At 44.1% G+C, this 24,546-nt stretch overlaps 3 protein-coding genes and 1 long non-coding RNA gene across 4 annotated transcripts in view; 3 read left to right on the forward strand and 1 right to left on the reverse strand.

Annotated features, from left to right (window-relative positions):
- On the forward strand, positions 1 to 24,269 carry LOC309700395 (ribonuclease inhibitor-like; the record flags this gene model as incomplete). Its single annotated transcript, XM_082523914.1, has 4 exons — positions 1 to 17; positions 53 to 229; positions 22,936 to 23,109; positions 23,785 to 24,269. 4 exons carry the CDS (start codon positions 1 to 3, stop codon positions 23,792 to 23,794), a joined length of 378 nt encoding a protein of 125 aa, XP_082380040.1. The 3' UTR covers positions 23,795 to 24,269.
- Positions 1 to 24,546, forward strand: part of LOC309701485 (NACHT, LRR and PYD domains-containing protein 12-like) — a 1,029,495-nt gene that overhangs the window by 395,385 nt on the left and 609,564 nt on the right. The gene's annotated exons all lie outside the window — the stretch shown is intronic.
- The window catches only part of LOC309701542, a 211,683-nt gene that overhangs the window by 153,149 nt on the left and 33,988 nt on the right, over positions 1 to 24,546 (reverse strand). The window lies entirely within an intron of this gene.
- On the forward strand, positions 2,283 to 6,708 carry LOC309700396 (ribonuclease inhibitor-like; the record flags this gene model as incomplete). Its single annotated transcript, XM_082523915.1, has 5 exons — positions 2,283 to 2,299; positions 2,335 to 2,514; positions 4,812 to 4,985; positions 6,437 to 6,488; positions 6,616 to 6,708. 5 exons carry the CDS (start codon positions 2,283 to 2,285, stop codon positions 6,706 to 6,708), a joined length of 516 nt encoding a protein of 171 aa, XP_082380041.1.

A 24,546-nucleotide genomic window follows, 5' to 3' on the forward strand; every position in this document is an offset into this window, starting at 1 on the left:
ATGATTTCAAGCACTTTGTCTAATAAACTTACATCTTTCATTCTTTATACAGATTGTGGAGCTGTGGTTTGTCAGAGATCAGCTGTGATTATCTGGCAGCAGCACTGAAGTCCAACCCCTCCCATCTGAGACAGCTGGACCTGAGCATCAACAACAAGCTGCAGGATCCAGGAGTGAAACATCTGTGTGGTTTCCTGGAGAGTCCAGGATGTAAACTTGAAACTCTGAGGTCAGTCAGCATGTTTTAGTTGTGCTGAGATGAATATGATGTGAAAGTTGTGCTGACACTAAACTGCAGACATCAGGCTGATATTATACTGATCCACACTGAGGATCTTCATGGTAAAGTCTGTTTTCTTCTTCTCTGGTTTAGTCCATTGACTGCAGCAGAACAATGTTCACATTTCAAACAGTGATACTCAACGTATGGCCCACGGCCCACACGCGGCCTGCCCACCTTTCCTGATTCAGAGAGAGGGGACCCTGATTAACTGTGTAGCTTCTTCCTCACAGTTCTAAGTATCAGACACAACAATGAATAATCCACAGCTGACTGTCTTTAGCAGGTCAAAGGTCACGGCACACAGCAGACAGTCAGAAATATTCTAACTCTGATCATTTATCAGTTGTGACACTGTGAGACTTGATCAGAGGTGTGATCATCACAGCAGAGGCCTTTGTGTCAAAGTCACTGAGGATCAAACAGAAACACATGAAGCAGATTTTCCTCTTCTGGCTTTTTATAGCAGATAACCTTCAAAATATTCTGCAGTCGATCAAAAACTGAAGCAAACCATGAAGCAACATGTGAACATGAGCTGATGCTGCTGAAGTGAAGCAAAGTTACAGAGGTTTGATTACAGACACAGCTGAGAGTTTGTAATCTGTCATCATTTTAAAAAGTTTCCATGGAACAGCAGAAATGAGGCTTTACTGTCAGAGGCCGACAGCACTGAACACAACAGCAGACTGGTGGCTAATAAACAGTGAATGATGCAGAAACAGATGTTTGAAGCTGTTCTTGGAGTACACTGAGAGAGAGAGAGCTGTGCAGGCAGGAACAGCCAAAGTCAGAGAGAATTCATGAGCATATTGATCAAACGTGAAGCAGAGTTTGGATCTTCTTTTGCTGCTGCTTCACTCAGTTTTGGTTGGAGACAGATGAAACCTGCAGCTTCAGGATCTGTGAGCTGTCCACTTTCAGCCCCGACGGCGTGTCCGTGTACGTGCCGTCGAGTGAACGATCCACGCTCTGTTTCCATCTTTGTGTGTTTAGCTGCTCTCATTTACTGTTTTATCTGTTTGCTGCTTGTTGAAATAGTTTGTGAGCTTTAACCTGAGATTCTGGCAAAATACATTTATATTAAACATCGATTCAGGATTGAATGAATCAACATCGTTTTATTCAAATTAAAACCATTTAAATGGGAACATGAATTTTTTACAGCCGCCTCTAATGCTGGGTAATGTCAGCTGGTCCATGTGCAGCTGGCTGTGAGGCTCAGGGAGTGTCTACAAAGTGCAACACTGAAAGAACATCATCCATAAATATTGAGTAAGAACTGGACTCTCATACAGCGAGACTCAAATGCCTTTAAACATCAGCTTATCCTGCTGATCCAAGTCCAACACTGAGTTTGTAAAAACATGTTTGTCAATCATTTTGTTTGGTTTCTGAGGAAAATGATTCAATAACTTGCTGCTAATACACAACATTTCATCATATTTCCTCATAACCCTCTTTTGTCTGACCATTTGATCCCATTTGAATTTGCAATAAAGGATCCACAGAGTTTGGTGACAATAATGACAGTAGATGTTTGTGTGAAAGTGCTGGAAGCAAATGAGTGTGTGATGTTCTTTCAGCGTTGCACTTTGTAGACGCTCCCTGAGCACTGGTCTCACAGCCAGCTGCACATAGAGACCAGTGTTGTTAGTCCAGGTCAGAAGATGACTTGTTGGAATGAAAATGAGCTTGTAGTTTGTCTGCTTTAATAATGTGACTGGAAAAAGGTGTTGGACTTCAAATATGTCCATTTCTGTCACACTTCACCTTTAAAAGTGAAGCCATGTGGTTCCTGGAAGGAAAAACACGACTTTTTCAAGTCTTTGTCCTGTTTTTATGAGAAATGTACGACTTTAATGTGAAACATTCAGAGTTTTTTCTCTTGTTGTGTTTGTTTGAAGCTGCTTCCTGTTGGCTTCAGCTGTTTGGAGTTTCCATTTTCTAAACTTCTACATTCTGAACCTTCTTCAGCTCTGAACAGATGATGAAACACTGAATGATTTCAAGCACTTTGTCTAATAAACTTACATCTTTCATTCTTTATACAGATTGTGGAGCTGTGGTTTGTCAGATATTGGCCTTGATTATCTGGCAGCAGCACTGAAGTCCAACCCCTCGTATCCCACAGAGGTGGACCTGAGTGGAACCTACAGCAACCTGAAGGGTTCAGGAGTGAAGCATCTGTGTGATTTTCGGGAGAATCCACGATGTCGATTTGAAACTCTGAGGTCAGTCAGCATGTTTTAGTTGTGCTGAGATGAATATGATGTGAAAGTTGTGCTGACACTAAACTGCAGACATCAGGCTGATATTATACTGATCCACACTGAGGATCTTCATGGTAAAGTCTGTTTTCTTCTTCTCTGGTTTAGTCCATTGACTGCAGCAGAACAATGTTCACATTTCAAACAGTGATACTCAACGTATGGCCCGCGGCCCACACGCGGCCTGCCCACCTTTCCTGATTCAGAGAGAGGGGACCCTGATTAACTGTGTAGCTTCTTCCTCACAGTTCTAAGTATCAGACACAACAATGAATAATCCACAGCTGACTGTCTTTAGCAGGTCAAAGGTCACGGCACACAGCACTCTGTGAAACAGTCTGGAGCAGGAATTCTTGCACATTTACAAACTGACACTGCTGCACGGCATGCTGGGTAATGCTAGCTGCTTAGGTATGGGCGTGCTAATGGCTGTGAGGCTCTGTGGCTGCAGAACACTGAAGAAGAGAAAAGAGAGGTGGAGGATGAAGAAAAGAGGCGGAGATGAAGCAGAAGTTTTGCTCCAGAGAGGAGCTGTGTCTGTGTGGGCGGGGCTCAGACAGCTCCGCCCACACAGTGACAGTGAAGCAGGTGAAGAGTAATAAATGAAGACAGCAGACAGTATTTGATAAGCTGATGTACAAACATGTAGGTCGTGTCCAAATTCATGGGCTGCATCCTCCTGAGGCCGCATTTGTAGACCGATTACGTCACAGCGACACGTCGAAGGCTGTCCAAATTCGTAGACTCCTCCGAATGCAGCCAACAAATGCGTCCTCCTTTTCCCCGAATTTGAAGGATGGGTCGGGTGTGTCCTTCGTGGCCTACCATATCCCAGAATTCATAGCGCGGCCCAGCCAAACTCCAGTTTCCAACAATGGCGGCCGCTACTAAGTTTTAAAATTACTCATACTAATCTTTTTCGGTCACAAAATAAACTTTTAACATATTTTCAGGCGAGAAAGTAGCTGTGTAAACATCAAATATCTGCTCGGTTTATCAAGATACCGCATATATGCAAAAGTGCTTCGACGTTTTCGGAGACGTCTGCTACCCACCAGCTCGATAGCTCGCCGGGAGCTCGAGGGTCACTGAAGCCGCCGAGAACGGCACAACTCCCGGCACATCATTTTCAGATCACCGCGGACTTTCGCTACTCAGGTTAAACGTGATATATAAGTCACTTAGACAACCTCAAAATGTTATTGTTTGGCTTTTTTCAGTGTTTTGTTTGTTCGTGAGTAAATCGGTTTGGCTGAGATTAAAGTTATTAGATTAGATAAAATAAAACTTTATTAATCCCCCAGGTGGGTTCCTCCTTGGTCTTTACAGAGCTGACTAAACGTCAAACAGAAAACTGATTAAACAGAAGTATGAGACGGTCGAGAATTTACGCCAGTGTCCTGTTATATTTTAGATAGCAAGGAGCAGACGGCTGAGTTTATTAAACTCCACCGAGACAGCGGTGACGCTAATCAGAAGGCTAGACCGTCCAATTTCCCCAGCCGTTTATTTCCAGCCTACCCGACCTTCTGAGGACCCAGCCCACGTAGACCGCAAAGGCCGGGTCCTCGGGAGGATGCAGCCCATGAATTTGGACACGACCGTAGAATGATGGTGGCAGCTACAGAAACAGGTCCATACAGACTGAAGCGTGTCTCAGTCTGAATGTACACTGCTGTTATAAGAGCTGTGGAAACTCAGGTCAAAAGGACGTAACCACACTGCTGACAGTTTCAGGACATTCACAGAGTTACAGCATCATTTGTGACCATAAAGACAGAAAGCTCATCCAAATCCTGGGATTAAAAGTCTGTCCTGGTGGTGTCCAGTCAAACACGTCTCTGTCAAAGCTTCAATCCAACAGGCTCCAAAGTCCTTCTGCTCATTTCCTCGCCGGGTTCTTGATGCTCCTGTACCATCTCTCTGTCATCCTCCTCGCTCCCTCTTTGCACTCACAGTCTTTGTGCATCATTAACACTCACATGTGGAAAACCAAAGTTTTACTGGGCAGAAGATGATCATCAGTGACTCTGTCTTTAAAACACTCTTGTTAGAAATGTACGACTTTAATGTGAAACATTCAGAGTTTTTTCTCTTGTTGTGTTTGTTTGAAGCTGCTTCCTGTTGGCTTCAGCTGTTTGGAGTTTCCATTTTCTAAACTTCTACATTCTGAACCTTCTTCAGCTCTGAACAGATGATGAAACACTGAATGATTTCAAGCTCTTTGTCTAATAAACTTACATCTTTCATTCTCTATACAGATTGGAGCGCTGTGATTTGTCAGAGATCAGCTGTGATTATCTGGAAGCAGTGCTGAAGCTCAACCCTTCGTATCCCAGAGAGGTGGACCTGAGAGACCACAAGCTGCAGGATTCAGGAGTGAAGCAGCTGTGTGTTCTTCTGGAGAATCCACAACATCAAATTGAAACTCTGAGGTCAGTCTCCACGTTTTAGTTGTGCTGACACTGTCGATCTGTGGAACTAAAACCTTTATACAGGAAGTCTGGTTCAGCTCTTTGTAGACCTTCTAATCTCTGATGCTCTGAGTCTTACTCAGTAGATGATGCAGAGTTGTGAAGCCGATGTGGGTGAGGACACTCGCCCAGCTCTAACTACTTTGACGTCCAGGCGGCTTCCCTGCTTGTCCTGATACAAACAAACCTGAGTAACCTTGCAGGTCAGATCTCATCAGTCACACCTGTTATGGCAGCTCTCCTCTAGATTGTAGTTCTTGTTAACCTGGGATGGTTTTAGAAGCCTGGACCACAGACTGCAAGGGAAGATATTACTGGGAAAGGCCAAAGCAACCTATTAGACCCATTAAACACTAACATAGATGAATACTCAGATTTAAACCTTTATTGTTTCACAAAGGGTTAAAAAGGGAACGTCCACAGTTTAGACTGCAGCAGATTTTATTAAAGCAGTTTGACAGGAGCAAAGCAAAAACACAAAGAATAAGTGTTTCACATATTAATACATATAACATAATAATAAAAGAAAAGCAAAATAATGATACAAAAGAATGAAAAAGTTGTCCAGAGCAGCAGGATGTCTGAGGTCTGCAGAAACACAAAAACACAGCAGCTAAAAATAGTTGTCGAAAGAAAACGAGGTGGGAGCTGCTGATTCCTGAGCTTTGATACTGGATTAGCTTCAGTAGTTATTCCCATCACTGCTGTAGGAGCTACATTTAGTCACAGCTGATTGTCTCCTTTGACCAATCAGAAGACTACTGTTGTAAAAACAAGCAGACAAAGAACCAATGAGAGTGAAGAACAGGATAAAGAGCTCGTGTGATGGAGGCAAAGCAATAATCAGCAGACTGTAGCAGTTTCTATCTGGATGAAAGTAGAAGGAGCTCAGCGGAGCTCAGTCCCATATCTTTGGTTAGAAACAACATCAGTGATTTCCTGCTGCTCGAGATGATTCCAGCAGCTCTCATTACAGCAGCTGATGAGAGAAACAGCTGATGGCTCACAGCTCGTACACTGTTGGATCTCCAGATGTTCACGTGGCTGAAGTCTGTGAAGAAACTGTGGTCCACGTAGTTCACACGGCCTCAGATTGGACCGAGCTCCCTGGATCACTGCAGCATCCTCAGCTGGTACATGGACGTCTCTGCTCCTCAGTCTTGGAGCCCCTGCAGGTCCGTCCACACCACCAGGGTCTTCTCACTCACCTTTCCTTTGTCCTCGTCCTTCACCGGCCGTGCTGTGTCTTTGTTCCTGCGGTGTTGTTCCCACGATGCAGCGCTGATGTTCCCTCCTTGAATGCACAACAAGTACGGTGCTGGTCTTTCTCGGGTGGAGCAGAGACAGATTGAAGTCTTTCAGGCTTTAGTGCCGACTTCCCTGACAGAGGCTGGACTCCATGGTCTGCACAGGAGGCTTCTACACTGTGTGGAGGTGACTCCTGGACTTGAAGACAGGCTGCAGGTACATGTGTGATGAAGAGGACCTACAGCAGTGTGATGGAGCTGCAGGTGTGAAGGAAGTCCTGCTGTCCTGTCCCACCCTCATCTTTGCTTCCTCTGTCTTCTCTGGACTTGTCCTCCTGTTTCAGAAACAGCACTGCTTCATGCCGAGGGTGGACGGGAGCGTTGGCTCTGATTCTTTTACCGTCCACCACAAGGAGACACTGATGCTGACCTCCTGATTCATCTGCATGTGTTCTGCTTCACACTGCTCACCTCCACCAAAGACTTCACAAACATCTTCTTTCTTTGAGTCCAGTTTGTCCCACAAACACTTCCAAATCTCCTCCTCTGAGATTCTGCAGCTTCTTGCAGTGTGACTCAGCTGACTTCTGACAGACCACAGACTGGCACAGCATCCACATGTGTCTCCTTTCAAACAGGCTCTTGATGTTTCCTCCCACATCATTCTGGCCTCTCAGTCTCCTTTGTTCTCCAGCTCTGTAGCTCCAGCTGGTGAAGCTTCAGTTTTCCATGTTGGTAACAGTAAACTACAGCCTCTGCTGTCAGCTGGGTAACTAAACAGAGCTGCAGCACGTCTCTGCGGTGGTGCTACATCCAGCCTGCAGACGGCCGTCTACATGTTGTAGTGGTTTACAGTCACCAGGGGGCGCTGTCCCAGCCATGCAGGCAGTGGGCTGCTCTGCTTGTGCTGTTGTTGGTGAAGCTGAAGTGAAAGTGATAGGTTTGTAGTTTGAACCTATCCACTGGAACGTTAAGGACAATCTGCTACGCAGCAAAAAGCAAGACACAAGGCACCAAAGTTCTCTGGTTTACTCATGCATGAGGGAGACCTGGCTGGAGCCAAGCGTCGTTCCACCACTTGACCACCATCAGACTCTCAGCCAGGCTCCCCATAGCACTCCTTTTATTGTGGTTACATGAATATGCATAGGGTCATTAACATATAGCATCTCACATAGGTATACATGTGAACAAAGAATACTGTGTGTGTGTGTGTGTGTGTGTGTGTGTGTGTGTGTGTGTGTGTGTGTGTGTGTGTGTGTGGTACTGCTGATCAAAGGGTCATATAACATCCTTGGTCAGGAAGAGGGTAGACCCCCCTTCACCCTAGATGGTTCACCCTAGATAACATGGTGAGGAAGTCCAGCAGTTCATCTAAACAAAAAGCACTTAGACTAGAACAGACGTAGCTACGTTAATCCTACCATAAAACAATAAGAGAAGGTACGACCTCTCTCGTGCTCCCAGGATGTGGGTGTGCATTCCAGTGTGGAATACACACCAAGCCCCTGCAGCCTGCTAAAGATCACACATCCTATCACTACACAATTGATTATACACCTCTAAGAATATATGGTTAAATATTTCCTAATACAAATGACAATAATAAAATCTAAACCCATCATCACCACCCTGTATTGTCATTTTTTAAGGCTATACGGCATATATATATCTTCAGCTCTACACCACTTGTCAACATTTTCAGTGCAGGCTTCATTTCATACACACATATTAGCCTTAGCATCCATGTCACTCTGCTGCAACAGTATGAAATTGGTAAAGGTGTTAGCAATCATTTTATTCACCATCGATCTTACACATGGCAAAATGCAACCTGTAAACAAGCAAAGCAAAGCCAATAATGTAAGAATGGGAGTCAAAAACTTTAGAAACATATTCCACCATGGTCCAGATGTCAACCAGGCTATCCAGCCTTGTGACGTGTCTCCTCCTGATGTGTGGTCCGCCACATATTTCTGCAGAGCAGTTAAGTTCTGCAGTGCCTCATAGATGTCTCCTCCAGTCGTATATCCATCCGGAATAAACGTACAACATGTCTCTCCAATCAGCTTACACACTCCTCCTTGTGATGCTGTTATCAAGTCTAGGGTCAGCCTGTTCTGCAGTACCATCGTTCTGATGGCCTTTTGCTCCTCCGCTAAGGCTGTTCCCAGAGTCTTAGTGAGATTAATGTGTCGCAGTAAGGCATATCGGTTGATCTCCACATGATCCCGCACCTCTGCAACTCCGATGTTTGGGATCAAACTTTGGAAGAATTTAGCTCCTCCACTCCAAATGCGGAATTCTCGTGGCACTCCAGTGTCTACTGTCACTCCAAAAGAGTTAGGTGAGGCTATATTCACCTCACGCTTCCGTCGGTTGCTAGGGTGATGTTCAACTCTGTCCATGAAGAAGACATGATCCGATAACTTCACCACGGCACACAATCCTCCCCATCCCTCAGGGAGTGATAGATAGGCTTTATGTCCACACAAGAAATACCAATCAGCCAAAACTCTTGTTCCTTTACTGCTCGGCACCATCCTTGCACATCCTGTCCACTTCTGACTCTTTGCTTTTACTGGTATCCTGTAAGCCCGGTTGGACTTGCATTCAGTCCTCCTTAATGTCAAGTTCTCAGCTCACTTTGCACTGGTCAAGCATTTCATACACCTGCTCTCATTCTCTGGAGGGCAGTAGGTGTATATGTATCCACATAAACGAAGCGGCAGCTCCCCCACTGACAGTGATCCATTGTTCATCACACACAACGGCAGTTGAGCTGTATTCAGCTTGTTCAGCAATATTATGTCTGGCAGTGGGTCTGACACTTGAGGCCAGGCCAATAAGTCAGTTTGCTCAGAACAATTCACATCTATAAGTGGCGACTTACTCCAGGTGATGTTCAGAGGTGTACTATAGTTGGCCTGGGACCAGAGGACTCTGTTGCCAGGATGAGTTGCTAAGCCCAACAGACACCAACTCCTGTCCTCTGGTATGCTGTACGGCCACAGTCCAGATGTATATGCGGATAACGGCATATGAGCACACACATAGCAGTCCGTCCTATTGTTCAAGTGAGCAGTTGTATTCATAAACTGCCACCAAAAGTTTGTAGAATAGCCATGAGGGTATTGGGTGTGGTTTCCTTGGACATACAGGGTCTCCACAGCTGACCATGATGACATCAAAGCCATTACACCCAGCAGGGTAGACAACACTTTACCAGCCATTCTGATGAGTACCTGTGGCTCAGTTGGTTTCTTCACCGGATTGAGACGAAGGGCCCTAGAGGCTTTCCCCCCCTTTGTACCCGGTCTTCCTGCCACTTACTCCGAGCTGGCCTGGATGTGTGTCACCTTTTTGCAGTGGCTTTGGTGTATCCAGGTGGGTCGTTCTGCAATCTTCACAGCAGTTGGTGTTGTCAGCAGAGCCTGGTATGGTCCGTCCCACCGTGGCTTCGACCAGCACTTCCTCTTTATGACCTTTATCAGTACCCAGTCCCCTGGCTTCAGACGTTCTTCCTGTACAGAAACAGAATCATCTGGCAGATTATTTGCACTCATGACTTCTTTGCTTTTCAGCATTTTAATCATCCAGTCTGCTAGTGTGTTTTCTTCTTCTGCTTTATCATTATCATTACAAAACACTGGAACTCTAAATGGCCTGCCATATATTATTTCAAAAGGCGTTAGGCCATTATCAGTTGGCGTGATTCTCATATACATTTTCACTAGCTCAATGCAGTCTACCCATGTTCTGCCTGTTTCCTCCATTGTTTTCCTGAGTCTCAGCTTTACTGTGCCATTAGTCCTTTCAACCAGCCCTGCACTTTGTGGGTGATATGAGCAATGGTTTTTCAGCGTTATCCCCAGATGTTGTGACATTTTCTCAATTACTTCATTCACAAAATGAGGACCATTGTCACTGTAAATAGTCTGGGGGATCCCATGCTCTGGGATCACATTTTTGCATATCACTTTAGCCACTGAAATAGCATCTGCTTTCTTAGTGGGGACAACTTCTACCCACTTTGAGAACGGGCACACAATCACCAGGCAGTACCTGTAGGTGTTACAGTTAGACAACTCAATGAAATCCATATGGATTACTTCAAATGGGTAGCTGGGTCTGGGAAACTTTCCTCTCCTAGGTCTGAGGTTTCCCTGAGCATTATGTTTACAACATATTAAACATGCTTTACAAAAATGTTTTGAATAAGCATTGAATCCCAGTGTGAAAAACTGCCGTTCGACTGCTGCCACCATCCCAGCTGTCGAGACATGGCAGAGCCCGTGGCTCAAACTTGCAGCAGTCCTATATAGGTTCTTAGGCAATATAGGTTTATCACAAAGATAGTAGACATCACCTCGCAGGCTTGCTCCTTTAGTGAGCCACAGCTGCTTCTCAGCTGGAGGTGAGTGTGACTGCATGTCTGCTAACACATCATGTGTGATGGGCGTAGTTTGCTCCTGTGACGCCAGAACATGAACCCCATGTGTTCCAAGGGCCGCTTCCTTTGCAATTTTATCTGCAAAGGCGTTGCCTAGTACAATGGGGTCAGTGCCACGTGTGTGTGCTGCACATTTACAAACCGCAACTTTACTAGGCAGTAAGACTGCTTTCAACAGGGCCTGCAACAATGTCGCATGCTCCACAGGTTTACCTGTTGATGTTGTCATGCCTCGTCTTGACCACTGAGCGGCAAAGAAATGAAGTGTAGCATATGCATACTGACTGTCAGTATATATAGTCACTGCCTCCTGTCTCTTCTGCGCCTGTTCTAACCACAATTTAGCGGACGCCACTTGTAACTCTCTCTCCTGTTTCAATTTCCCTGTCGCACAAGCTGCTTTCACTGTCAACTGGTCTACTAACATTTGACATTGTCCTACAACCAATTTACCTTCAAAATCATATTTCTTGCGCCAATGTCCTAAATACTTTGCGCTACCGGGAGCGAATTTCACCATAAACTTCTCGTCACCCTCTGACACACTCTTGGTTGCTTGGGAACCCATAATAACAACAACAGCTGCCGACGTCACAGACCACGTGTTCTGCTCCGCACACACTCACACAACAACAACAACAACAACAAAAAATATCCTCACACACAAACAACAAAAATTAGGCCTATTGTCTCAACGCAGTCTCACACAGTGACTGCGTGCTTTGTCGCACACAGTGGCAAAGACTTTACAACTCAGCCTCACACAGTGGCTTAGATTTTTCACATACCTACTTGGTGTTGCTTATTGCGAGTAGCATCAGTCCCGAATCCCGTCAATCGTCATCCATCGAGGAGAAAAAACAGACGGCTAATCCACCGGCTCGATGACGAATTCTCACGCCTCGGGACTTTGCTGCAGGACCTCTATAAGTCCTGGCTGACGTCAGTCTGTCGGCGTGTCTCTTTTCCCCTCGGTGAATGTCGACTCCAGGGATCCGGCTCTCGAAGGACCAATTAATGATAGGTTTGTAGTTTGAACCTATCCACTGGAATGTTAAGGACAATCTGCTACGCAGCAAAAAGCAAGACACAAGGCACCAAAGTTCTCTGGTTTACTCATGCATGAGGGAGACCTGGCTGGAGCCAAGCGTCGTTCCACCACTTGACCACCATCAGACTCTCAGCCAGGCTCCCCATAGCACTCCTTTTATTGTGGTTACATGAATATGCATAGGGTCATTAACATATAGCATCTCACATAGGTATACATGTGAACAAAGAATACTGTGTGTGTGTGTGTGTGTGTGTGTGTGTGTGTGTGTGTGTGTGTGTGTGTGTGTGTGTGTGTACTGCTGATCAAAGGGTCATATAACATCCTTGGTCAGGAAGAGGGTAGACCCCCCTTCACCCTAGATGGTTCACCCTAGATAACATGGTGAGGAAGTCCAGCAGTTCATCTAAACAAAAAGCACTTAGACTAGAACAGACGTAGCTACGTTAATCCTACCATAAAACAATAAGAGAAGGTACGACCTCTCTCGTGCTCCCAGGATGTGGGTGTGCATTCTAGTGTGGAATACACACCAAGCCCCTGCAGCCTGCTAAAGATCACACATCCTATCACTACACAATTGATTATACACCTCTAAGAATATATGGTTAAATATTTCCTAATACAAATGACAATAATAAAATCTAAACCCATCAGAAAGCGAGAGTTAAAACACTGAACAGTGTCCACTGAGCTTCTCATGCTCTTCTCATGCTCAAAGAAGTTTAACAGGAAGGACGACTCGTCCATCAGGCGTCCAGCTGTCCGTGACCGTGTCCACAGCAGAGTGTGACCGAGGCTTCATGCTAACACGCACACATGAAGCTAATACCACCACGAGCAGCTGCTCAGTGGATTTGGAGGACAAATGTCTGCAGCTTCTCACAGGCAGTATGCAGAATGTGGATCTCCACAAAGACTGTGGAGAGCTCGTCCCACACTCTAAATCCAAACTTGTCTGCACAAAACTTCTCACACGTTCCCGTCACAAGTGTCTTCTAAGTGAAGCTACCAGGTTCAGGTGCAGCTTGTTTATCTGGAGCTGCAGGAGATGATCCATCCTCACAAAGCAACACAGACAGCAGATATGCAAACACACAACACAACCAAAGGATTCTCTATGCATGTCTGTGGCTGATGCTGCTGGAACGAAGCTGTTTGAAACCTTGTTGTTCTGCACTTTGGGACCAGAAGAGGAAACTGAAGCTCTGTGCAGAGGGTCCAATGGAAGCAGCCAAGCGCTGTAAGTGTCTGCTGTACAGGGATGCTGGTTCAGCTGTGGCTCAGTTTCACAGTGTGACTCAATAAAAGCAGCAGGAAATCAAAGCTTGATGCTTTCATCAGTGTGGAAATAAGAAAGTTTCCTGTGACAGACGCTGGAGCTCTTTCACTCTCAGCTTCACAGTTTCAGCTTCAAACTTCTTCCAACATGTTTCTAACACGGCCACATTCCACCTTAATGGAGCTGATATCTTGTGCATCAGCACATTTTCTAAAGGCAGCGATCACATCTTTAGTTTTGGATGTTTAACTGCAGATTGTTTATGTGTTTATAGCACATTAATTACAGCAGCAGCGTTGACCACAGTGCTGTACAAGAATCCAAAATAACGATTAAAATAACTCCTAATATTAATATCACACATCAAATATCAAATAACTCTCATGCTGTATTAAAAGCCAGTGAATACAAATGTGTTTTAAGAGCAGATTTACAGAGACTGACAGCAGGAGCTGGGGCTGTTCGATAGAACGATGTATATATGATGACCATATGAAAACGTCTATCGTTTCATATCACGCTCTTTGTTTCCTGCTTATGTGTTTGTGTTTTCCAGATAAAGCTTTCAAAATAAATCTGAAGATCCTGTTGAGCGTTTTCAAAATAAACACAATACATTACTGCGGTCGCTCGTTTATCGAGTTACGTTCTAAAAATAAGTCTCAGAATGAAGTAGCAGCTTTATGTTTTACAAGTATTATAGAAGTTTTAAGGCAGTTAAACCCTCACTGCACACTTTCTACACTTTTCTCAGACAGGCATGAACATTTTCACACTTTTCTCTCTTGTTTAAACAAAGTTCAAACCTTCATAGAAAAATAAGTTCATTATTAAAGAGTGAAAGCAAAGTGTTTCTGAAATGTGTCAAATCAGCCTTTGCTGGCATTAAATGAGCTTCTGTGTGAGGAGCACTCGTCCATGGCCTGGGCTCCTCGCTGTCAGGTAAAGTTTCATAAAGCTTTTGAGTTTTTCTGCAGATAATGTTGGTGTCCAGCACGATGTTCTTTTTCCTGCGGTCACTGAGCCACAAAGCCAAAGCTGACTCCATCCTTACGATGTTCTTGTTGTGGACAGTTACAACCTTTTTGCCTCCTTGTTGAAACTATGATGGTCAGCATCTTCCTCTGCCTTTGGCTGCTACCACAGGTGCAAAACGTCTCGTCATCATTGTTGTTTGTTGGGACAAAACGTACAAACATACAGTGCAGCACTGCAGAGTCACACTGCTGTAAATTTGAACACATTCTGTACTGTACAGGAGACACGGCACGAGATTGGCTGACAATGGTCTACAGCCAATCAGGACGCAGAACACAATGCGCTGTAAAAAACAAAAACATGCAAAATTGCACAAAAAAGATCAGCGAAACAGCGAGGCCGCCAAAGGTGAACTGTGTTACAGCGAGGGACCAGCGTATATGTGGTTGTTGGGACGATAAATGTCTTTGAGCTTGTGTCAGAAGACGAGCTGCAGCTTTCTGGACCAGCTGCAGTCTTGCCAGGCAGGTCCCACTAACTCCAACATATAAGGAGTTACAATAATCCAGCTGGGACGTCATGAAAACGTGGATCAAGGTTTTTAAAAGATATAAATGATCTCACCTTAGATAAAAGCCTCAGTTTGAAGAAAGACCGCTGTACAACTGAGCTCAGCTGTTTTTCAAATTGCCGTCAAATATAAGCCCCAAATGTAATAATGCGATTTAATAAAAGAGCTGAACCAGTCTAATAGAGCGCCCTTGATGCCGCCATGCTCCAATGGTGAGGTCAAGATGCTGTGGTCAAGGCAGCGGTCAGATCCAAAAGCACAGCGGAGTCTCCTGATCAGTGGCTGATAAAAGATCATTAAGAACTTTTCAAAGTGCAGTTTCAGTGCTGTGAAGAGCTTTAAAACCAGACTGAAACCTTTACAACAGATTGCAGCTGAACAAATATAATCTTTTACAAAATCTTCGACAGGAAGGGAAGCTTTGAAATAGGCCAGAAATTTGAGCGGACAGAGGATCCAGATCAGGTTTTTAGTACAGGCTGTACAACAGCATGTTTAAAACAGGCTGTACAACACCTGAACTAAGACTGCTGTTAAAAATCGCTAAGATGTCGGAACCGACAACCTTTAAAATCTTTTTAAACACGTGTTGGAACAACTTCATTTGGACAAGATGATGTCTTTATAGCATCACATCGTTCCTCCACCTGATCAAACCACACAGGCTCAAACTGATCAAAAACAGCTGAGCAGGTGAATATTTTAGCCCCGGTGCGATCTCGGGCGAGAGTATCGATGATGGCCAAAGGGCAGCGTCCAGCTCTACGCCCGCTGAAGAGCAGACTCAACAGACGCGCGTGATGTGGATCCTACTGCTCTAAAACTGGAGCTTCTTCAATCCATTAAAGAGGACATTAGTACGCTGTTAAAAGAAGAAGTCAGAAATGCATTGAAAGAAGATTTTGACAATATAAGGGCTGACGTGCAAGGACTGAGAAATGAGATCGCTAACAGCATGGCGGCGACGTGCGGCAAAGTTGATGAAGTAAAGGTTACAGTGAAAGAAGCTGAGGATGGGCTGTCAATGTGGAGCGATGAGGTGACCCCCCTGCAGTCTACAGTAGAGAGTATGAAGGAGGAGCTGTCTGACCTGAAGGATAAATGTGATGAAGGCAGGAAGCGGAGAGCTAACATCCACATCATAGGGATCCCAGAGGGCCTGGACTCGAGCTCCTCCACGGCCGTATCCGTGCTACTACGTGAAGTGCTGGGTATGGATAAAGACGTTATTGTCGACCGCTCACACAGGAGCCCTATCCTGAGAAAGCCAGCTGGTAACCCGCACGCCGTCATAGCCGAGCGTCACTACTACCAGGATTGTGTGGCTACGCCGTGCCAGGGCCCAAGCCCCGCTTGAGTTTAACGGACAACCTATTGCAATATTACGACTGGGCGATATGACCCAAAGTTCATATCTCGATATTCTTTAGCTGGATGGCGATATACGATATATATCTCGATATTTTTAAAGCCAGAAAGTACGAACAAAAAGAGAGTTCTTAGTCAAAGCTGTGTCCCAAATCTCACACAGGCACATTTATTAACATACAGCGTAGATGTACATGAAACAATTACTCAGAAATAAATGATCAGCATTTATTAAATAATAATGCTCCATAAATAAAAGAAAACAATGTTGTTTTTGTGCATAACAAAAAGCTCACAATCGTGCAGTCAAAATGTAAACAGACGCTGAGCATAATAACAAGCAGCTGCTCTGTTCCCAGGTTCTACTGCGTGACTGACAGCCTGGAGTTTGAAACCCTCTTTGTAACCGTGTCTCTTACAGGTGCCATTTATGGTCCTTATACACACTCAATACAGTAATATTACGTTGAAGCAGAGTACGTATCACTCCGCGAGGCTCCTCGTAGCTGTAATGCTCCAACAATCCATCAAGCGGTGCGGCCTCGTAGCTTAGTAAAGTCGTACCAAAACATCTTTTGAAAGGTTTCTGAGCGCCGTGTAGCACATAAAATCGGTTCGAGGTCAGTAAGCACAACCAGAATTCATCCATAAGCCGCACTGTCGATTTATGAGAAAATTACAGGATTTTAAGTGCAGAAAATATAGTTTATGGTTTTCCTTTGATCTTAGCAAATATCTACGCCTCTAATTGGGACAATCACAGATTTTTCACTAATGTCTTTGCGCGGCTCCCCAATATGTCATCACACAATATCATCTTTGAGGGAGACCTAAACTGCTCATTATCTGCTATGGACCACAGTTCACACAAAAGTACACTTAGTCCAAAGTCAGCATGCGTCATTCAGAGCTTTCTTGATAATTATGGGCTGGCTGATGTATGGAGATTTCATAATCCTGCTTCACGTCAATACTCTTTTTTTCTAATGTCCATAAAACATATATTTGTATAGAAAAACGTCTCCCTTTAGTTACAGAATGTGATTATAAGACTCTGGTGATTTCTCCTCTTGTTTTTTCAATGTGTATTCCTGATGCCTGCTCCAACTATCAGCCATGGAGATTCAACTCAGTGTTGTTAGCAGATGAAGAGTTTGTCAGTTACAAAAGGTCTCAAAGAGATTTTTTTCTATCAATCAGACCCCAGAGATGTCATCATCAGTCATTTGGGAATCTCTAAAAGCATCTGAGAGGCCAAATAATTTCATTTTGTGCCAAACAAAGTGCAACACTGAAAGAACACCATCCATAAATATTGAGTAAGAACTGGACTCTCATACAGCGAGACTCAAATGCCTTTAAACATCAGCTTATCCTGCTGATCCAAGTCCAACACTGAGTTTGTAAAAACATGTTTGTCAATCATTTTGTTTGGTTTCTGAGGAAAAAGATTCAATAACTTGCTGCTAATACACAACATTTCATCATATTTCCTCATAACCCTCTTTTGTCTGACCATTTGATCCCATTTGAATTTGCAATAAAGGATCCACAGAGTTTGGTGACAATAATGACAGTAGATGTTTGTGTGAAAGTGCTGGAAGCAAATGAGTGTGTGATGTTCTTTCAGTGTTGCACTTTGTAGACGCTCCCTGAGCACTGGTCTCACAGCCAGCTGCACATAGAGACCAGTGTTGTTAGTCCAGGTCAGAAGATGACTTGTTGGAATGAAAATGAGCTTGTAGTTTGTCTGCTTTAATAATGTGACTGGAAAAAGGTGTTGGACTTCAAATATGTCCATTTCTGTCACACTTCACCTTTAAAAGTGAAGCCATGTGGTTCCTGGAAGGAAAAACACGACTTTTTCAAGTCTTTGTCCTGTTTTTATGAGAAATGTACGACTTTAATGTGAAACATTCAGAGTTTTTTCTCTTGTTGTGTTTGTTTGAAGCTGCTTCCTGTTGGCTTCAGCTGTTTGGAGTTTCCATTTTCTAAACTTCTACATTCTGAACCTTCTTCAGCTCTGAACAGATGATGAAACACTGAATGATTTCAAGCACTTTGTCTAATAAACTTACATCTTTCATTCTTTATACAGATTGTGGAGCTGTGGTTTGTCAGAGATCAGCTGTGATTATCTGGCAGCAGCACTGAAGTCCAACCCCTCCCATCTGAGAGAGCTGGACCTGAGTAATGACTCCTCCTGGTTTTCGACCAACAACAACAACAAGCTGCAGGATCCAGGAGTGAAGCATCTGTGTGGTTTCCTGGAGAGTCCAGGATGTAAACTTGAAACTCTGAGGTCAGTCAGCATGTTTTAGTTGTGCTGAGATGAATATGATGTGAAAGTTGTGCTGACACTAAACTGCAGACATCAGGCTGATATTATACTGATCCACACTGAGGATCTTCATGGTAAAGTCTGTTTTCTTCTTCTCTGGTTTAGTCCATTGACTGCAGCAGAACAATGTTCACATTTCAAACAGTGATACTCAACGTATGGCCCGCGGCCCACACGCGGCCTGCCCACCTTTCCTGATTCAGAGAGAGGGGACCCTGATTAACTGTGTAGCTTCTTCCTCACAGTTCTAAGTATCAGACACAACAATGAATAATCCACAGCTGACTGTCTTTAGCAGGTCAAAGGTCACGGCACACAGCAGACAGTCAGAAATATTCTAACTCTGATCATTTATCAGTTGTGACACTGTGAGACTTGATCAGAGGTGTGATCATCACAGCAGAGGCCTTTGTGTCAAAGTCACTGAGGATCAAACAGAAACACATGAAGCAGATTTTCCTCTTCTGGCTTTTTATAGCAGATAACCTTCAAAATATTCTGCAGTCGATCAAAAACTGAAGCAAACCATGAAGCAACATGTGAACATGAGCTGATGCTGCTGAAGTGAAGCAAAGTTACAGAGGTTTGATTACAGACACAGCTGAGAGTTTGTAATCTGTCATCATTTTAAAAAGTTTCCATGGAACAGCAGAAATGAGGCTTTACTGTCAGAGGCCGACAGCACTGAACACAACAGCAGACTGGTGGCTAATAAACAGTGAATGATGCAGAAACAGATGTTTGAAGCTGTTCTTGGAGTACACTGAGAGAGAGAGAGCTGTGCAGGCAGGAACAGCCAAAGTCAGAGAGAATTCATGAGCATATTGATCAAACGTGAAGCAGAGTTTGGATCTTCTTTTGCTGCTGCTTCACTCAGTTTTGGTTGGAGACAGATGAAACCTGCAGCTTCAGGATCTGTGAGCTGTCCACTTTCAGCCCCGACGGCGTGTCCGTGTACGTGCCGTCGAGTGAACGATCCACGCTCTGTGTTTCCATCTTTGTGTGTTTAGCTGCTCTCATTTACTGTTTTATCTGTTTGCTGCTTGTTGAAATAGTTTGTGAGCTTTAACCTGAGATTCTGGCAAAATACATTTATATTAAACATCGATTCAGGATTGAATGAATCAACATCGTTTTATTCAAATTAAAACCATTTAAATGGGAACATGAATTTTTTACAGCCGCCTCTAATGCTGGGTAATGTCAGCTGGTCCATGTGCAGCTGGCTGTGAGGCTCAGGGAGCGTCTACAAAGTGCAACACTGAAAGAACATCATCCATAAATATTGAGTAAGAACTGGACTCTCATACAGCGAGACTCAAATGCCTTTAAACATCAGCTTATCCTGCTGATCCAAGTCCAACACTGAGTTTGTAAAAACATGTTTGTCAATCATTTTGTTTGGTTTCTGAGGAAAATGATTCAATAAGTTGCTGCTAATACACAACATTTCATCATATTTCCTCATAAGCCTCTTTTGTCTGACCATTTGATCCCATTTGAATTTGCAATAAAGGATCCACAGAGTTTGGTGACAATAATGACAGTAGATGTTTGTGTGAAAGTGCTGGAAGCAAATGAGTGTGTGATGTTCTTTCAGTGTTGCACTTTGTAGACGCTCCCTGAGCACTGGTCTCACAGCCAGCTGCACATAGAGACCAGTGTTGTTAGTCCAGGTCAGAAGATGACTTGTTGGAATGAAAATGAGCTTGTAGTTTGTCTGCTTTAATAATGTGACTGGAAAAAGGTGTTGGACTTCAAATATGTCCATTTCTGTCACACTTCACCTTTAAAAGTGAAGCCATGTGGTTCCTGGAAGGAAAAACACGACTTTTTCAAGTCTTTGTCCTGTTTTTATGAGAAATGTACGACTTTAATGTGAAACATTCAGAGTTTTTTCTCTTGTTGTGTTTGTTTGAAGCTGCTTCCTGTTGGCTTCAGCTGTTTGGAGTTTCCATTTTCTAAACTTCTACATTCTGAACCTTCTTCAGCTCTGAACAGATGATGAAACACTGAATGATTTCAAGCACTTTGTCTAATAAACTTACATCTTTCATTCTTTATACAGATTGGAGCGCTGTGGTTTGTCAGAGATCAGCTGTGATTATCTGGCAGCAGCACTGAAGTCCAACCCCTCCCATCTGAGACAGCTGGACCTGAGCGACAACTACAACCTGCAGGATCCAGGAGTGAAGCATCTGTGTGGTTTCCTGGAGAGTCCAGGATGTAAACTTGAAACTCTGAGGTCAGTCAGCATGTTTTAGTTGTGCTGAGATGAATATGATGTGAAAGTTGTGCTGACACTAAACTGCAGACATCAGGCTGATATTATACTGATCCACACTGAGGATCTTCATGGTAAAGTCTGTTTTCTTCTTCTCTGGTTTAGTCCATTGACTGCAGCAGAACAATGTTCACATTTCAAACCTTCAAAGAAGAAGAAAAATCCTCCACTGGAAAATTCACTGTGAAACTCTCAAACTCTTCATTGCACCTTAAAGTCTGTGTGACACTGAAATCCAAAGCAAAATGTGCGTTTGCTTTACAGACAGCAGTCCAACACAAACATACACACATCATCCAAAACACAGTCCAACATCCAAATCTCCTCCACTGCCAGCATGAATGATGGGAAAGAGAAGGAGGAACACTCTGACATTCAGGGTTAGAATGAGTTTCATCAAGCAGACTGTGAAGATCAAAGCTGCATTAGAAAGCTTACATGAATGAATGAGTGGACAGAAGTGGACAGAGATCATCTGAAGCACTTCAAAGGCTTTAAATCAGCACATTTCTCTTTATTCTTTATCAACTCTGTTAGTTTCTCTCAGTTTTCTGTGGAATGAAGCTAACAGCAGGCTAATAAGATGCTGACCAATAGGTTTCTATTAAAGGTTGTAATTTGTATATGAAAAAGTGCTTTGGCTCAGCAGGGATCAGCTTACAGGTAGAATACAGCTGCTGGATGGGATTAGCATGTCATAGCTATCTACCAAACTGCTAACTGGGGGATTTCAGGCCATCTATGGATCATTTTTGCTAACTGTTTATTCAGCTTAGGCTCACAGGGCTGCAGCCTGTGCCCTAGCTGTCATAGGGCAAGAGGCGTGGTCCACCTGCACAGGTGAGCAGTCCATCACAGGGCCAACAGAGAGCGACAGAGAAGCACTCCCTCACATCCACACCTACAGCCAATTTAGAAGCACCAATGAACCTAAGCAGCATTTCATTGGACTGTGGGAGAACATCCAACCTCCACAGAAAGGCCCAGCTGACCAACAAGCTTCAACCTACAACCTTCTTGCTCTAAGGCACTAGTGCTAACCACTTTTGCCCATTTCAGCCCAAATCCTGCATCTTCCTGTTTCTGACTCCAGGCCAGCTCCACTAACACTTTCTCATCAGACACTGCCACCTAGTGGAGGAAGTCTTAGTTCCATTTGAAGCTTCAGATTACAGTTAGTTCCTTTACAAAGAGGTGGAGGTGGTGGGGCCACAGCACCATCATCACTGAGTGCCATAGGACACTTAACCTTTGTTTCCATATGCTGGGAACTTCCTGTTGTTCCCAGGAGGACTGGAAAATGTGTGAAAATCTCCCAGTCAGTTCCTCACAGCACACTTCAATCATTTCCCTCCCACAGCATCAGGACCAGGGCTTTTTCTCTCTTTGGTCCCACTAAGAGATTTCCACACAAACACCTCATCAGTGGGACTCTCAGAGCTACCAGCCCTTTGCTACAATCACAAAGCTCTTCATTGAAATCAATGATATCAAAGCTGGAATCAAATGAGTCCAAGTCTTCTGCTGATTCAGCATCACATTCATCTTTGCTCCTTGTTCTGCATCCCCACCATGGACTTCATTCCTTTCCAAGCCAGCCTTGAGTGTCCTTTATTCAGCTCATCCTCTGCTTTACTTTTACACCTGATTTTAGCTGCTTTATCTCTCTTTCAACAGGTTTCTGTGCCTCAATCTTTTTCTTCTCTCCCTCATAACAAGACAGCTTCTTCTGCCTGAGAACATGTTGGAGTGATTTACTAATCCAGGGCTGCTTATTGGGGAAAATACTTCCTGTTTCCAAAGTAATCCCCATTTTTCCCAGAAAGAAATGTCAGTAGAAATCGATGATCTAAGTGAGAACATGAGCCTTTCAAAAGTCCCAGTGGGTGCAGTCAAAGCAGTCCCTCAGTCCCAGTATAGAGTCTTTGGTCCAGACTGGAACAACTGTGTGCCCAGTTTGAGCTCTCTTCAGTGCTGTGACCTGACAGACCCAGAGGGGCCATCACATCACATTTAGAAGCTCCCCTGATGGAGCCACAACACATGTCCAATACTTAGTCTGTCTTGTTGGACCAACTGGAAGAAATGATTCAAGGACTTAGTCACAGAACAGAGATTCAAATCTCCAAAATCCAACTGGCTGCATCAGGACATATAGTCTGAAACTCTGCACAGTTTCCTGTTTGAAGCTGCTTCCTGTTGGCTTCAGCTGTTTGGAGTTTCCATTTTCTAAACTTCTACATTCTGAACCTTCTTCAGCTCTGAACAGATGATGAAACACTGAATGATTTCAAGCACTTTGTCTAATAAACTTACATCTTTCATTCTTTATACAGATTGAAGAGCTGTGGTTTGTCAAAGATCAGCTGTGATTATCTGGCAGCAGCACTGAAGTCCAACCCCTCCCATCTGAGAGTGCTGAACCTGTGGGGAAACAACCTGAAGGATCCAGATGTGAAGCAGCTGTCTGATCTTCAGCAGAGTCCAGACTACAGACTGAAGACTCTGAGGTCAGTAAAGTGATGGAGTGAGTGGGTGGTGCTGTCAGCAGTATTGTACTAAACACAGTCAGTATGAAACAAAGATCCAGTGTTTCCTGTAAAGCTGCAGCTTCTCAGTGAAGCTGTGAGAGGAGAACGGTGACAGGCTTCATGATTGGACACAAACACTTCCTGTTTCTCACCTTTATGGTCACCATAGTAATGGCTGACACACTCTGATCAAACACTGTCAACAGCCAATCAGCTCTCTGAACAAAGCAGCACACAGACCAATGACTGCATTAATTTCCAACTTCAAAGCAGTGAAGAACACAGTCTGTAGGTGAGGAAGAATTTAGTGAGAGCAGATGTTTGGATGGAATTCCTCCAGTTAACAGCTGGAACCGTCCATCTGGATTGTTGGGCTTGTTGTTGGGGTTCCTACAGAGCTCAGAGTGGACACACCAAGGTTCTTCTAATGAATGAAAGTCCAAACTCAAACTAGGAGGGAAAAACATTTTCAGCAACTTCAATAAAAATCCAAAGATTAGAAAAAGTGAAGCAACAATGAGTCCTAGTACAGTCCCAGCACTGACGTCCCTGCTGCTCTTTATACTGGATGTGCTGCATCACTGACTGACAGCTGATGAAGAGTCTCTGGAAACACTCGTTTATCTCCTCTGCTCTTCCTCCTTCTCTCTGCAGGTGGAGCTGATGATGGTAAACAGGACGGTGTGTGTGCTGAGAGAGGAGCAGCTGTGTCCTGATGATCCAGAGAGGTTGAAGCAGCAGCAGCTTGTGTGTAGAGACGCTCTGACTGGGCCATGTTACTGGGAGGTGGAGAGGAGAGCTTCATCCAGCAGTGACTGACAGAGGAATGAAGTGCAGATGACTGTCAGTGCTGCAGAGTGAACTGCTCTGAGAACAGCTCCACTGTCAGACACAATGTAGAGTCCAGCATCAGCCCTGTGTGTCCCTCTGGATCTGACAGAGGATCATCAGTGTATCTGGACTGCTCTGCTGCTGCTCTGTCCTTCTACAGTCTCTGCACAGTCTCTGTCTCACTCTGGAAAGATTTTACAACTTGTTGTAATTACAGAACGTTAATATAATATTCAAACATGTGATCTTCTCTTTATTTCTGAATCTTTACCAAATAAAGAAAAACCAAACTAACAAACAGAAGCTGTCGTGTCCTTTTTCACCACATCTGTGAATCTTTTCTGTGTTTTTCCTCTTTTCCTCCTTCCTGCAGCTCCATCTTCATCATTCTGTGTCCAGTATATGTGAACACGTCCAAAGCATCTGAGCCTCATGTTACCCGTTTGTGTGAGTTACGCCTGTCGTTGTGTTGTGGTGTATAAATAAGGGGCAGGAGACAGCGCTGGATCTCTGAGTTCTTTACTCTCAATTTCTGCAACATCTGCAATATATAGAAATGCAAACCTGTGAGCTGTGTGTGTTGTG

The sequence above is a fragment of the Aulonocara stuartgranti genome (genome assembly GCF_965226115.1).
Source record: "Aulonocara stuartgranti genome assembly, chromosome: 23".
Lineage (NCBI taxonomy): Eukaryota > Metazoa > Chordata > Actinopteri > Cichliformes > Cichlidae > Aulonocara > Aulonocara stuartgranti.